At 45.8% G+C, this 14,645-nt stretch overlaps 1 protein-coding gene across 2 annotated transcripts in view; it reads right to left on the bottom strand.

The window, feature by feature from the left end:
- Positions 1-14,645, bottom strand: part of ARID3B (AT-rich interaction domain 3B) — a 50,777-nt gene that overhangs the window by 14,913 nt on the left and 21,219 nt on the right. For both annotated transcript variants that reach the window (XM_081925649.1, XM_081925650.1), the window contains exons 3-4: positions 12,459-12,530; positions 11,944-12,016 (exon numbers count right to left, since the gene is read on the bottom strand). In XM_081925649.1, coding sequence (XP_081781775.1) covers positions 11,944-12,016; positions 12,459-12,530 — 145 coding nt within the window. The remainder of the gene's footprint in view (positions 1-11,943; positions 12,017-12,458; positions 12,531-14,645) is intronic.

Genomic DNA, 14,645 nt, shown 5'->3' with positions numbered 1-14,645 from the left:
TATTTAGTTTAATTCATTCAACAAAACTGATCCACTTTTCAAAGTTTGATAGTCATTTATACCTCCAGCACTCTCCTGCCCCCCCATGCCTCTTACCACCCACCCTAGGTAACACCAACACTCCCCAGGGACTGTTACTGCCCAGTTGGGGAACCACTGGTCTATACCCTCTGAGGGGAAGAAACCCTTTTATTACATGGGGAGCTAAAATTAGAGACTCTAGCGTGCGTGTGTGTGTGTGTGTGTGTGCGCGCGCTCACATGAGTACACACACACACACTCCATTCAGAAGGGATCTAAGTTTTATTTCTTGGGGGGAGGGGGTAGAATAAACCAGCCCTATCTGTTTCCTGTACTCTTTCTAAAAAATCTACAAATCTGCCAGCTCCTTGATTCTTTAATCTTAAGATCATTGGACTCAAATAGGTTAACATCATTCTCAACTTTCTTTGCTCTAAATGCCTATGCCCAAAGAATATAGTTCTGCAACTAAAGTGGCATATTTCAAGATAAGTAGGTGCTCCAATCAAGGGGGCATTTATATTGCTCTGTTTACCCTTCCAAAAAGCTTTCCAGAATTACTCAGTTTCCTTTTTGCTTTGGTGTTCCCTGGGGTTGAAAAGCAGTCTATAAACAAAATACCAATCAGCCAGCCACCAATAATGCCTAAAAAATCCATCTGAAATCAGAGGAGGTCCAAGGATACGTTTGTGATTCATTGTCTTTGTGGAAGTCACTGCTCCCTCTGACTAAATAAATAAGGACCAGCAAACATATGGAAATGTTATTTGTTAGCACTGTTTCTTTGTGCAGAACTTCTATATAATAACAATAACAATAATAATAGTAGTAGTAGTAGCAGAAAGCAAAGCCCAAATAGCACTGCTCATTTTTAAAGAACTGCATCAGTATTTGCTTGGCCTTGGGTAACAGATGCAAACAGTGCATTAACTTCCTCATATACAGTGAATTTTTAAAAAATAAACCACATGGGCTATATGCGTATTTGAAATCCACGAAACAAATATGTGTTAGGAAAATAGGAAGTTGCCTGTACAGAGTTATAGCCTTGTGTCTACACCAGGGCTGAGGAACTCCAGCCCAGGGGCCAATCTTGGCCTGCCAGGGAGTCCAATCTGTCCAGCTGATTTCCCCCACACCACACCCACCTGTCAATCAGCTGTGTTGGGAGACATCAGCTGGTGTGGGGTGGGGTCAATTATGTGTTGACTGCCCCAGCCAGTTCCCAACAGGGGAGTAAGCAACAGACAGCCAAAGCAGGATTTAACCTCTGTCTCATCAGCTGATAAGCGGGCATTAAATCCTGCTAGATGCTGTTTCTCCAGCACATGCTCAGCATCTGCTTGCCTGGGTTTTATTTTTATTTTGTTGGTGGTTTTTTTGGAAAAATCTATTTGACCATTTTTATTCTCGTATTTCCTCTGCTTTTAGTGCTGATTTTCCAGGTTTTAATACCGTGCTGCATTTACTTAACATGAACTGCTTAATTTTAAATGCACAGTTTGGTGCTTATTTGAAAGGCTGGACAAAAGCCATTTAAAATAGATTTTAAAAATAGATTTAACAGTAAAGGGAAAGCAGACTCCATTTTCCATCCCAGTGCTGTTTCGGATGCTCGAGCCTTTCACAGGTGGAGACTGAGAGAAGCAAACAAGACACAGTAAGTGTGGAAAGGTTCCTCAGCCGCCTCCCTTCAAAGCCCCCTGGTAGGAAGAGAAAGGCGTTAAGTCTTTATTGGAAGCCCCCAGTGCTGAACAGGAAAGGCGGAGAAATGAGCATCATGGGACAGAAAGAGAGAGACGGAGGCTGAGCAGATCCTTTCACGGCCGGCTGCGAGACTTGTCAGGGCCCATGATGGATTACTGTCATCTGGCAGTGGGGGGATTAATGATCTGGGGGTCAGAGGGGAGAATTCCAGAGGGAAAGGTCACTGACCGGGGGCACGGGGCAGGACTTGTTGCCTTTTGATGGCAAGCTCGTTTCTACTGTACTTTCCAGTGTCTCTCTCTATTCCGACAGCACGCAGGGACCTCTTGGATTGCGGCGATGCAGACAGAGGGCCCAACCTCTTGCCAGCAAAGGGAGTGGGCTGTTTCCTCTGTCCTTACATTCTGCATGCACTTCCCCTTTTCACTAAGAGAGGACCCCCCCCCCCGCTTCACCCCTGCTGCTACATGATCCCAAGCCACCTCACCTCTGATACAGGCTAATCAAAATCAGATGGAGCCTTGGGCACAGATAATAAACAGCAGCCCAAGGAGTCTGCTTTCAGGCGCAGGGGACTACAGAGGCTTTTCTGAGTCCAGAACTGGAGATGACAAAATGTCTATAGCCTGGAGAGAGGAATAATTCTCCAGGGCTCTGTGCCAGCAATTTAAAATATAAACTGTCCCGGGCTCTGCGTTCATCATCCGAGCCCCTTCTTTGTGTGCCTCCTCCAGGTGAGATCCAGAGGGGGGCAACATGAGAAAGGGCCTCTCTGTAGTGGCTCCCCGTTTGTAGAATGCTCTCCCCAGGGAGCTTCAGCTGGTACCTTCATTACACACCTTTAGGCACCAGGCAAAAAAAGTCCTCTTCAACCAGGCCTCTGGATTATTAATAGTCTACACCCTTTCAAACATGTCTGTGTGAAGGGTGGTGGTATTGTTTTGCTGTTTGGTTTCACTTATTTATTTGTTTTTATCCTGTATTTTATTGTGCGAACCGCCGTGAGATCTTATGATGAAGGGCAGTATGTAAATCTATTCTAATCTAAAGAAAATAAACGGAGCTCAGTTGCTGCAACGGACTTGCATGCATGCATGACTCCCTGCCCCAAATCGGCATGTTTGGGACCTTGGTAGAAAGATCTCCAGGACGGCAAAGGTGCTACTTGAGCTGTGGTGCTTGGTGCCCAACTCCAGAGGTAGGGCAAAATTAAGAAAGGTATTTGCTGTCACAAGACACAGGCTGGTGGCAAATTTTGTGCACCCAACAGGATGTCATCTGCCAAATAAGGTGGCATGTCTGTGGTTCCTAGGCAGCTGCCCATCCCGGCAGCTTAGCTTTGAGACCATGACTTTATTTTAAAGGAAAGGAGATTCCAGTGGCTAGCTGACACCTTTCCAATTTACAGTGGTACCCCGCAAGACGAACGCCTCGGAAGACGAAAAACTCGCTAGACGAAGGAGTTTTACGTTTTCTTAGCCGCTTCGCAAGACGCATTTCCCTATGGGCTTGCTTCGCAAAACGAAGCTTGCCCCGCAAGCTCCGGGGATAGCGGGGAAGTGCAGCGCGTCTTCCCCGCTGTCCCCGGACCTCTTTTGAAGCAAGGGGCGGCGGGGAGAAGATCGCTTCTCCCCGTTGCCAGCCCCGCAATCTCCGGGGACAGAGGGGAAGGCGCGCGCAATCTTCTCCCCGCCGCCCCTTGCTTTAAACAGGTCCCCGGAGATTGCAGGGCAGGCAACGGGGAGAAGCAATCTTCTCCCCGCTGCCCCTTGCTTTAAAACAGGTCCGGGGACAGAGGGGAAGACGCGCGGCGCTTCCCCTCTGTCCCCAGACGGTCTCCATAGGAACGCATTGATTGATTTTCAATGCATTCCTATGGGAAACCGTGCTTCGCAAGACGAAAAACTCGCAAGAAGAAAAAACTTGTGGAACGAATTAATTTCGTCTTGCGAGACACCACTGTACAGCAGAACGTAAGAACACAACCTAATTACCACACACTGCTATGGGGTAGCCAACGTGCTGCCTGGTGGATGCTGTGGGCCTACAGCTCCCATCCAACCCAGCCAATGGTCGAAGGAGGCGGCAACCGTGAGCCAGCAATATTGGGAGGGCTTTGTGCTGACTGCACCTCTGCTAAGCAGAGGGGCGAGGCCTGCCTCTTGACAGAAGTGTATTCAAATCCTACCTTTGCCATGAGCTCTATGCATGGCAGCCTGGTGCCCTCCATACAATCTGGAGTACAATTTCCATCAGCCTTGACCACTGGCCTTCATGCATGTGGCTGATAGAAACTGTAGTCCAACAACAGCTGGAAGGCACCAGGGTGGGGAACAAGCATGTCAGGTCTTGGGACAGATGACTCTAGCCATCTGCCAGGGATACTTTAGTTGAGATTTCTGCATTGCAGGGGGATGGACTAGGTGACTCTTGGGGTCCCCTTCCAACTCTACCGTTCTATGACTCCCTCTGACCTCCAATTATCCATTCACAAAGTACAAACACAGTTAAGACTGCAAAACGAGACATGGTAACGAAGGCCTGATAGTCCTATCACCATAGGACAGAAAAAAAGAAACACTGATAACACTGTGCCCTTCCTTCTCACTGCTCAGCAGCCTACGCACTTTGCTAGAAAAATTAAAAAAAACTTCCTATTGAATCTCAACCCTGGCTAGGAAGACAGTGTGGTAGTATTAATGGGCATGCAAAAGGATCACGACCAGGAGACCTGGATCCTTTGTGAGCCTGAAAATTTACCAAAACTCCACTCTTCTGCTCTGTGCCACAATTCTGCCTCCCCAAAATGGAGTCAATGTCATAGTACAATCAAGTCTTACACACATTTAACTTGCACAATTTCAGCCAGACATGGTTATTATTATTTACTAAATTTATATACTGCCCTATACCCAGAGGGTAAATGTCACCAGTTGAAATCCAGCAAATTAACACAAGCAAGGCGGAGGACTTAAAAGGTTATTTTTGCTCCAGGGTTTCCTGGTGCAAAATAGCTTTGCTGGGATGCTCTTGCGAGATCTCGCAGGGGTATCAGAGCTTCTGAAAGATGTCACACAAGCATCCTTAGCCTTCTGGAGCAGGTGTGCTGAGCAGCCCTTCCCAGCAAGCATGGTAAAGAGCTTAAATACTCTTTTTGCACTGGGAAAACTGTCTCAGATAGATTTAAAAAAGAATTAAGCAAACTGTAGGCGGACTGGTCTATCAGTGGCTACTCTAGCTAAGACAGAAGCTCTATATTCAGAGCTAGTGTACCTCTGAACACCAGCTGATGCAGTAGGGAGACAGTTATGGTCTCGGGGGTGGGGATGGGGGCTAGGGTCTTTAATTCCTGCTTGTGGGCTTTCTGAAAGCACCTGTGGGGAAACCCTTTCTAATTTGTCACCTCCCTAATCTGTTGTATGCCCCAACCTTCTAGGATACCTTGCTGATGGAAACGGCTTTTCAGTGGCAGCACCCCAATTTTGCTGTTCCCTCCCAAGGGAAGTTGGCCCCATGCTAGAACCCTTTTAGGTCTCCCCTCCCTCCACTTTGAATGGTATGAAAATATTAAATTCTGCTCGTCTTTGTTTTAACACTCTGGTTTATTTCAAGTTATTGTTTAAAATTTGTATTTGTGATTGGCTTTTAAAATAATCTTGGGGGGCCTCATTTGGGCCCAAATGTGGTTTTGAAAAGCTTTAACAAGTATAAGAAATAGGGTGCTTGGGAGAGGTGACTGGAGGCCCTGGAGGAATTGCCACCATCTGGTTTTACCAGTTGCTGAAAACCACAGGAGGGGAGAAGGCTCTTGTGCTCGGGCTCAGCTTGCTTGTTTCCTGGAAGAGGCATCTCTTTGGCCACTATGAGAACAGGATCCTGCACTAGATGGGCCACTGGCCAGATCCAGAAGGCTCTTCTTATGTTTTTATGTCACAGGCGGCAAAGAGCAACCAATCCTGCATACTTTTCCAGGTGCTATCTCAATGTTTCAATAAAGGGCCAGAAATGTTCCAGATCAGCCTTCTACAACCTGGTGCCCTCAGATGCTCTGGACTTCCACTCCCATCAGACGCAGCTGATGTCTGTTGCCAGAATCTCTGTGCATGTGGCAAAGCAAGAAGTTACAGGCTCTGCCCTTAGGACTTGTTTGAAAGGGAAGAAAATGCAGTCCAGAGAGAAAGAAGCCCTCTCTGCTTGTCTGCCCCGCCCCCGGCCATCCCATAGCAGCCCTCATCACTCATCCCATGCCCCAAGCCCCTTGTCTAGTTCCACAGTGAATCTTCACACCTCCTGATGTGATAGTCATTACCTGATCTGCTAACCTGTGGGCCCTCACATATGTTTATCAAAGCGGGAGCTGGGAAGGAGAGCAATTAATCATGTTCTATTTGATGTGAGGCCCAGTTCTTATCTGCACCCATGGAAATGCCATTGGGCTCCGCTTCCCCTTCACCCCCTGAATAACGCAAGACTGACGGATTGCTTCTGCTTATTAGATGAGCTGCCAAACTGAAGGCTACTTAACAGGCACATGTGTCCTTGCGTCAAGGCGACCCACCCGGTCAAAGTTGCCTAATCTGCCCCAATGCGCCCACTGTGTCCCAACACTACTCCCTAGGCCTGTTCTCATGGAGTTTGTTCACGTTAAGCCTCGCTAGTGTTCAGTTGCTCGATGGCTACTGGCACAGCTGGGTTCAATATACTTCACGCTCATAACATCTTTACCAGATGTTCAACAGCTCTGCTACTGGTGGGGTTCTCACCCCTCTGACCCTTGAACTAACTCCCCCAGCGATATCTGAAGCAGAAACACAGTTTTTCAAGAAGTAAAAGCAGATCCATTGATGTCTTAAAGGTTTAAATGGGCAGGCTTGAGCCCACTGGCTTCAGATATGAAGCAAAGGCCTCCACAGGCATGTTGGCGAAGAGGCCTGCTTCTTCTTTTGGCACTCAGGAGACTCGGCCTCATCATGTGGCCTGAGTGCCCAGCATTAAACTAGTAAAACACATTAACTGAAGCATCTGAACAGAAGTCACCAGCTCTTAAGCTGGATGGGGGAAGGACCCAAGGGTATCCCTAGCAAGACAGGAAGACGGAAGTATCTTCATGTGACTTACCTTAAAGAAAGCTAAGTGTGGATGAATGGAAGTTCAGACTCATAAGGAGCTATGCTAACATGAGAGGTATGCTGCTATGAAGTGAAACAGGGCATCGAGATTTCTCTGATGAGCAAGGGCCCACAAATTTGGAAGACTGGCAGTCAACAACAACAACAAAATGCACAGTCCTGTGAGCTCCAGAGAAAGGCGGGAGATCTTGCTGGTATGAACCATTGATACCCTCTCCAAAAGTCCTCCCTGCTCACACCTAATTCACACTTGGAAAGAGACTGGCACTTCTACATAGTTATAAAAGGCTCCTTCTGAGGGAAATTCCAACAAAGAAGGAGCAGGCTGTTTTACAGCACTCCATTCTGTATGTTCCTTCATTCTTACTTAGTAATTAAAGTATCCGAAAGCTGGAATCAGTGAATGGCTTAACTCTCTCTGAAGCCATGACTTCCTTTCCAAATTCCTCAAGGCAGTGCCACAGAAGGTTCCACAGACAAAAGCCTAATGGAATAGCATCTTCCAAGCTCAGAGATGGAAAAAGTAGCCAATAACAGTGTATATGGTAAAAGAAACTTCCGCTTTTCATCAGTATTCTTCTCTTATCTTTTCCATACAAATACTCCAAGTTCATGATATGGACCAATTTGCCCACAGCAGCAAATAACTGAATTTTAGTGTCGCAATAGTTTGGAGCTCAGGAGTTTGAAAAGGCATGGGAATTTTTCACTAGTTTTAGTTCAAAGCAACAGAGCACAATTTCCTTATTTCTTTGCTCATCACTAATCTCCTCCAGGACCCGTAACAGAAAGTCCACAACACCATTGTAAGGAATTTGTATAGTGGAATAAGGGTAAACATGCTCCTGTTAGCTCCCTTGATTTGGCCTGCTACTGAAGGAGAAATATCGGCAATATTCAGACTCTAGGATATCCTCCAGGTAGCAAAAACTTAGTGGTGAAGCTGCAGGAAAGAAAAGGGGGGGGGGAGGTATTAAGGGTATTCCCTAGATAGGCTTGATAAGTGCCACTGCTGCCTGGAGATAAAAGAACCCCCTGCCAAACGCTTTCATCAATATCAGTATTTGCTGCAAGCTTTTCCACATCTGAAAACATGCAGATAAGGCCATACAACAGCAGGAAAACATTAAAACCACACGCTTGGGTTTACAAAGCCTCTTCTATGTATATATACATCAAACTCAGAACGGACAAGCCATCTGGGAAAACTAAGGTCACGTAGGAAACCTTGAGCAGCAGCAGAATGGCACAATCAGAAGCTTTTTATGAGATCTTCACAAAGGAGGAACTTAAATGAACAAAACAGTTTTCCTGGCTACAACACCATTTGCAATCCAGCATCCTTGCCTTCTTGAGAATTGGTGCACACCCATATTCCCTATGTAGCATAGTTTATGCGCCTGGAAAACAACCTAACTTTTCCAGAAGATTTCTAAAGGAATCCAGACAATGGGATTCTGATATAATGGATCTGTTGGACACTGTGAGAATAAGATGCTGAGCTAGCAGAAGAAAAGGGAAAGCTAATGCTGTCAGGCCCTTCTTCATGTGTCTCCTCCACAAGAGGTCCAGAGGGTGGCGACACAAGAACAGGCCTTTTCTGTGGTGGCGTCCCGTTTGCGGAATGCTCTGACCAGGGAGGCTCACCTGGTACATATCTTTAGGACCCAGGCAAAAATGATTTTCTATAACTAGGCCTTTGGCTGATTAAACTTTCTATGGTTTTAAAAAGTGTCTTTTTTGGAGGAGGGGTGTTATTTTGTTTGTTCTTGCTCTTGTTTCATTATGCATTTTGTATATTTATGTTGTGAACCACCCCATGGTCTTCAGACGGTATACAAATTTAATAAAGAATAATAAAGAATAAATGAACACAAATTCTATAGCTTGAACCCAAGACTAATTTCACAGGATGTGGAACTATCTGCCCCTGGAGATGCTTGCTCCCATTTCCCCTCAAAGCCTACTGAAGAAGTTTAAGCAAACTGACATCTTGCCTGCTGAAATTTGAGGCATTGGTCCCTGTTGCTTGGAATATTTTTATGGTGCTTGTCTTACTTTAATTATTTGTTTTATTGTGTTCCTGTTTTTACTGTATGATTAGTACATGAGCCACTCAGAGCATGTCCTCAGATGTGGAAAGACAGGATAGAAATATCTTTCACAAATAAACGTTGGATCAAGGTGACTAGCTACTAGCCATGATGACTATGTTCTACCTCCAGCTGATGGGACTTAAGAGCGGGGAGAGGCCTGGGGCACCTAAGTCCTGCCTGTGGGCTTCCCATAGAGGCATCTAGCTGGCCAGTATAAGAACAGGATGATGGACTAGATGGGTCTGATCCAGAAGCCAGGCTCTTATATTCTTACAATGAATTACCTTGTGTAAGCTTTGAACTAGAGCTCAGGTTCCGTCACAGGCAGCCTCGATAAGCAGAGGAAAACAGCTGTTGGGGCGCATGAGTATAATAAGTGAGCTCCCAAAGTCATGATCATCACATGTCAGTTCTCTCAAACAACAGACACCAAATCATCCAGGAGGGTTGTAAGCAGAAACTCTCTCCCCCAGGCCCCCCCTCTAAAAATCCCTACTTGACATAGAATGTTGTAGGGAAGACAATACTAGGAAGGGGGAGGCTGCCTACACAATTTTTGTGGAAGGTCTAACAAAGTCTGGCCTTTTCTGTCTCCTTAATAAATTACTTTTATGGCATTGTCCCTTTCTGCATTTATTGTGTGCTTTGAGATTCTCTGGCAACAGCTCTCTGACAAGGGGAAGTGTATGACAGCATTGGGCACTATCGGAAGGGCTGTCACATGGAAGATGGAGCAAGCATGTTTACCCCTGCCCCAGAGGGTAGGACTCAAACCAATGCCTTCAAGTTACAAGAAAGGAGATTCCTACTAAACACCAGGAAGAACTCTCTGACAATCAAGAACTGTTCAATAGTGAAACGGTCCCCCTTGGGAGACTGTGATCTCTCCTTCCTTGGAGGTTTTAAGAAGAGGTTGGATGGCCAACTGTCTTGGATGTTTTAGTTGAAACTCCTGGATTGCAGGGGCTTGGACTTGATGACCCTTGGGGTCGCTTCTAACTCTACAATTCTATAGAATCATCTAGTCCAACCCCCTGCAATGCAGGAATCTTTAGCCCAACGTGGGGCTTGAACCCATGACTCTGAGATGAAGAGTCTCATGCTCTACAGCAGGCATAGGCAAACTCAGCCCTCCAGATGGTTTTTTAAGACTACAATTCCCATCATCCCTGACCACTGGTCCTGCTGGCTAGGGATGATGGGAGTTGTAGTCCAAAATCATATGGAGGGCCAGGTTTGCCTACGCCTGCTCTACAGACTGAACCATCCCAATTTGAATGATTCAGTCTTTCCAGAAAGAGCCCTATTACTTTGATCTCCTTCTCGTTTGCTCTCACTCAGTCATTGCAGGATCACTCCAGACACCGATGAAAAGGAATCCACCATGATAACTCTCATTAAGCTTATATAGCAAATCCCTCCCTCTTTTCTGGGATGCAGCCTGTGCCTGTGGGTGCACCAGGTAGCAGTAGCTCCACTCCTCTGAAATTTGTTGTTTTAATCCATTTTTAAACTCATGTAACTTTATGCACAAGGGACAAGGACGTCGGTTGCTTAACCAAACCTTAGCCATAACACCTGAATAGCTCTCAGGAAGTCTGCTGGCCCTAAAACAGATGAGAGTGCTTTTGCAGAAATGCAATTCTCCAAGGCAACCTTTCATCTTCAGGACAGCCCAAGAAAGGGACGAGGTCTTCATGAATCCAAAACAGAGTCCTATAATTTGAAGGCATGGGCTAAAGGTTGATGAACCAGCTCCATTTTTTCTCATTTCTCTATTTTAGTGTCACAGAGGGGGCAATCTCCCCCCTCCCCAGTGTGTTAAAGCCTCCCTCTCCTCTCTCGTCATTACTGCCACTGAAGAGGCATTTTATCACTTGCAGGTGCAGCTGCTTTGTGGCAACCTGCTGTGCTCAGAGGAGGCCCACACATTTGATCTGCATTAGGCCTGATGCAGCAGGGCACTGGACACAAATAGCCTGTCAGGGGATGGTATCCAGGGCAGGGCTTTTCATCCTCAACTCTTTTTTCAGGAGCTCATGTGAAATCTGCTGTTTGTCTTTCACACTGGGCCTCCAAGATCAATCCTCAACTTACCAGCCTGTGCTGATTCAACCTTACAATACTGGTGCCACCTAGGAAAGGATGAGCAGCTTGTTCAGAAATCTATCTAGAGCTAAAAGGGCCTCACAGCAACCCTGAATTTTGTGACTGACGCAAGCAAAACACACTACAGACAACAGAGGTTATGTTTTTGCTTCCAAATTTAGTGGCACTAAGCAGGGAGGAGATTTGTTGTATTTATTTGACAGTAACAGAAAAACCTGTTTTTTATGGGTTGCCTTAGCTGTTGAGATTGTTTAGAAGCCTCTCTCTCTCCCCGCCCCCCAGCTCTCTCTCCCTCTCCCCCCCCTCTCTCTCACACACAGCTTCTTTTCTTTGCTCCATTAAGAACATTTGCTATTTAAACACTTCAACATACCATGAGGACAAGAAACTTGTGGTTGCAGAGTGAGGCACATTTACCTAACAGACCTCTTGCTTCTTTCTACTTGGGTTGGTGTAGGGCAAATGGTAACCCATGTATGCGCAAATGCTGTCATTCCTGCTGTTTCCTTTCCTTCTATCCTCTTTCCATTCCCGCTGTCAATGTTTACACTGCAACCGGCTCGCAAGAGGTCTCAATAATAATGAGTCTATCCTTGTTTCAAACCAAGTCTGGAAGGGGGGGAAACGTCAGTATCTCTTTTACTTCAACTTCAACTAAGCTGCCTGTTTCATGGGATTCTCTTTCATAACTCTCCACCTTCGAAGCAGCAGGTACTGTTTCCTCCCCACCCCACCCACCAAGAAACAAAATCTCTGAAGCCAATCCAAGCAGCAGCTTCATTAGAAGGACTCCAATTCTGGCATAGGACACCAGCAGGTGTATTCCTCTCTGTGACTTTTCAGGTTATTGAAACAAAACTCAGTGTAAGAGTTCTACTCACCCCTCTTCTGCATAAAAATGAAAAGGTCATCCAAGAACTTCTTCCGTTCAGGATCACCATCCAGTTCATACAACTGGGGAATAAAGCAAGTAGATTATAATTCATGCTGGGTTGGGTTTGGAAGGAAAAACAAGGCAACCCAGACATATAGTTCATTTGGGCTGTATCTTTGGACCTTGAAATCTAGTTTGTTGAATTCTCTTCCAGCTGCAGAACCATACCAGGGATTAACACATTCTTCACTGCAATGGGCTGCATTGAGCACTGCTGTTTGTGTAACAGGACTACCTCTTCCTCTTATCCTCCCCTGAAGCCCACTCCACCAGTGCCCCCTCAAATTCTGCTCCAAACAGATTTTGGGCTGCATGGGGAGCTACAGTGGGGAGGAGAGGATAAAGTCTTGTGTGAGTGAAAGCAGGCTCAACGCAGCATCAGATACACCTCAAGAATGCAACTCAAATGTTGTTTCCCCACTAGGCTCAAATGCACACTCAAACTCAAGTCATTGTACTGACCTTGGCAAAGTCTCGAGATACCTCTCTTCCTCTGCTGCCATCAGCTTCTTCGTTCCAGCTCAGGCTCCCATTCTAAAGAAGAAAATGAACAAAGAGGCAGTGATTAAAAGGTAGAACGCTAATGGGTTATTTACAACAGAGGAAGCATTTAGGTCAAGAAACAGGAAATCCTAACTGCTACAGCCACCTTCTGTGGGTCAACATCAGCAAGAACTAAGAGTTGAATTCAGAGAAGACCTCCCCCTGCTCAAGGAAGGGCGATTTCTGGCTCTGTTCTGGAACAGTGCATATGAAAAGCAACTGTTTTTTTCAATTTGCGCAAACTCTTTTCAAGCCCTTTACATGGCCTGCTTGTGTATATGGGTTACACGCCCCCCCCCCCCCCGTATGGAACCAGAAGACACGGCATGTGCACCTTGCTTCAGCCCTATATTTAACATCTTATGTTCAAGCAAACCCCTGAACACCGTTTGACATGTATCCACTTTGTGATTATGTGAACCTTTAACTTCATGGGACTGAGGTGCAGTTGCCCTCCCACTAGGATCTGCTCCCACTGCAGACACGTTTCAATGAGAGACTCATCATCCCAAGGAGTTGCCAGAGGAGGAAGAAGTGGCCAAGCAGCATTTGCTTCTAATGGTTGTGGGAACGGAAGGACAAATTCTGCTGCCATCTGAACTGCAAACACCACAGTGTAAAAGGTAGCCTGGGCAACAGACAAAAAGCGAACCGGGGGAGGTCAAACACCACCGGCTGGTTCAGATCACCCACCCACCCACCATCTGGTGGTGAGCACATAGGATCTTAAATCAGATAAAAAGCTACTGAATTCATGAAGGGAATTCCAAACAAAAACAGTTTTTAATTAGAGCCACTTTAGTGTCTACAGTCTTAGTGTCATCTGGTAGTGACACATACACTGAATTACCAAGATGAATAGTCCCTGTCAGAGTCAGGCAAAGCTACATTCTCCCTTTCGAAACAGCAGCAGGCTGCCCTAATGCCTGCTGATTTAGTTTGAGCCAGTAATTCCTGCTGGAAAGTCAATTATCCGGTGAGCCCCATCAGCTGAAAGATATTTAATGGAGGATTATTGCCACTTCTGTTATGTCAGCTGTTTATCACAGCACACTGCTCTCCCAGCCCTTCCTCAGAAAGAGCTCAGAAAACAAGCTTTGTATATATGGAAGGATGACCACTCCATCTACCCTTTGTGCAGAAATCATCTGCAGAAATCATGCACACCTTTCTTCCACGCTCATCTGCACCATTGGTTTACGACTACCACCACCCTCTGAGGACTGTTTGACACACAAGCTGGAGGAAGACCCCCCCACCCCCACCCCAAAATAAACAGGAGCTGATTTGTTCCTTCGTTTGTGGACTGTTGGCACCCGTCTGTCTTGAGAAACAATGGGAGTGCACCTACAGGGGTGAATTCAAACCACTGTGTTAGCAGCATCAAAGTAACCTCCCCTGGACACAATCCTGTGCTGTTAGTATGGAGGTCCCAGACTACAGATCAGGACTTTAAACATTAATGTCTAAAACTGATCAGCAGAGATGCACAAAGACATCGTCAAAGGCAGTCAACGAATGCTCATATTTTACTGGTAAAGAACACAGAGGCAGAGAAAGGCTCGTTCACATCTCACCATAGTTTAGTGTGCCATTTGAAGGCAGCCACTGAATTAAAACCTGCTTTTCTTGTTAAAAGTGGGGGAGAGAAAGAATGGGGGGAAATATTTGTCTTAGGTTAAAGGTATGATGCAACTGGGCGTGCATTAATTTTTTGTATGGTTAATGTATTCATTGCAACAAATTAAAAATATGCATTATTCAAACAGACAGCATGGACATTTACTTTCCATTTCACTAGAGAAAACACTTTTGCTCACTAATACTACGCCTTGTTTCTGTAGAGTTCTGGGCACTTAGCCCGGAATCCAGCATATCCAATGTGTTAGTAGCACTTGTCCTTAAATAAGTGATCTTGCTTAGTGTCCTTATGTATATAGAGAGCCAAGAAGAAATATATGAATTTTATAACTGCACCCCTTATTACTAAGCAGAAACAACTGTGCAGTGGCAAAAGGGTTATGAACTGCATAACCAGAGGCTTTAGTTCATGCTCCTCAGTAATATAAACGTTCCATTTGGTTGCAAGCAACTATTTTGAATTGT

This window comes from Podarcis melisellensis, assembly GCF_964234715.1.
Source record: "Podarcis melisellensis genome assembly, chromosome: 9".
Taxonomy (NCBI): Eukaryota; Metazoa; Chordata; class Lepidosauria; order Squamata; family Lacertidae; genus Podarcis; species Podarcis melisellensis.
This window is presented reverse-complemented; position numbering and strand designations above follow the sequence as displayed.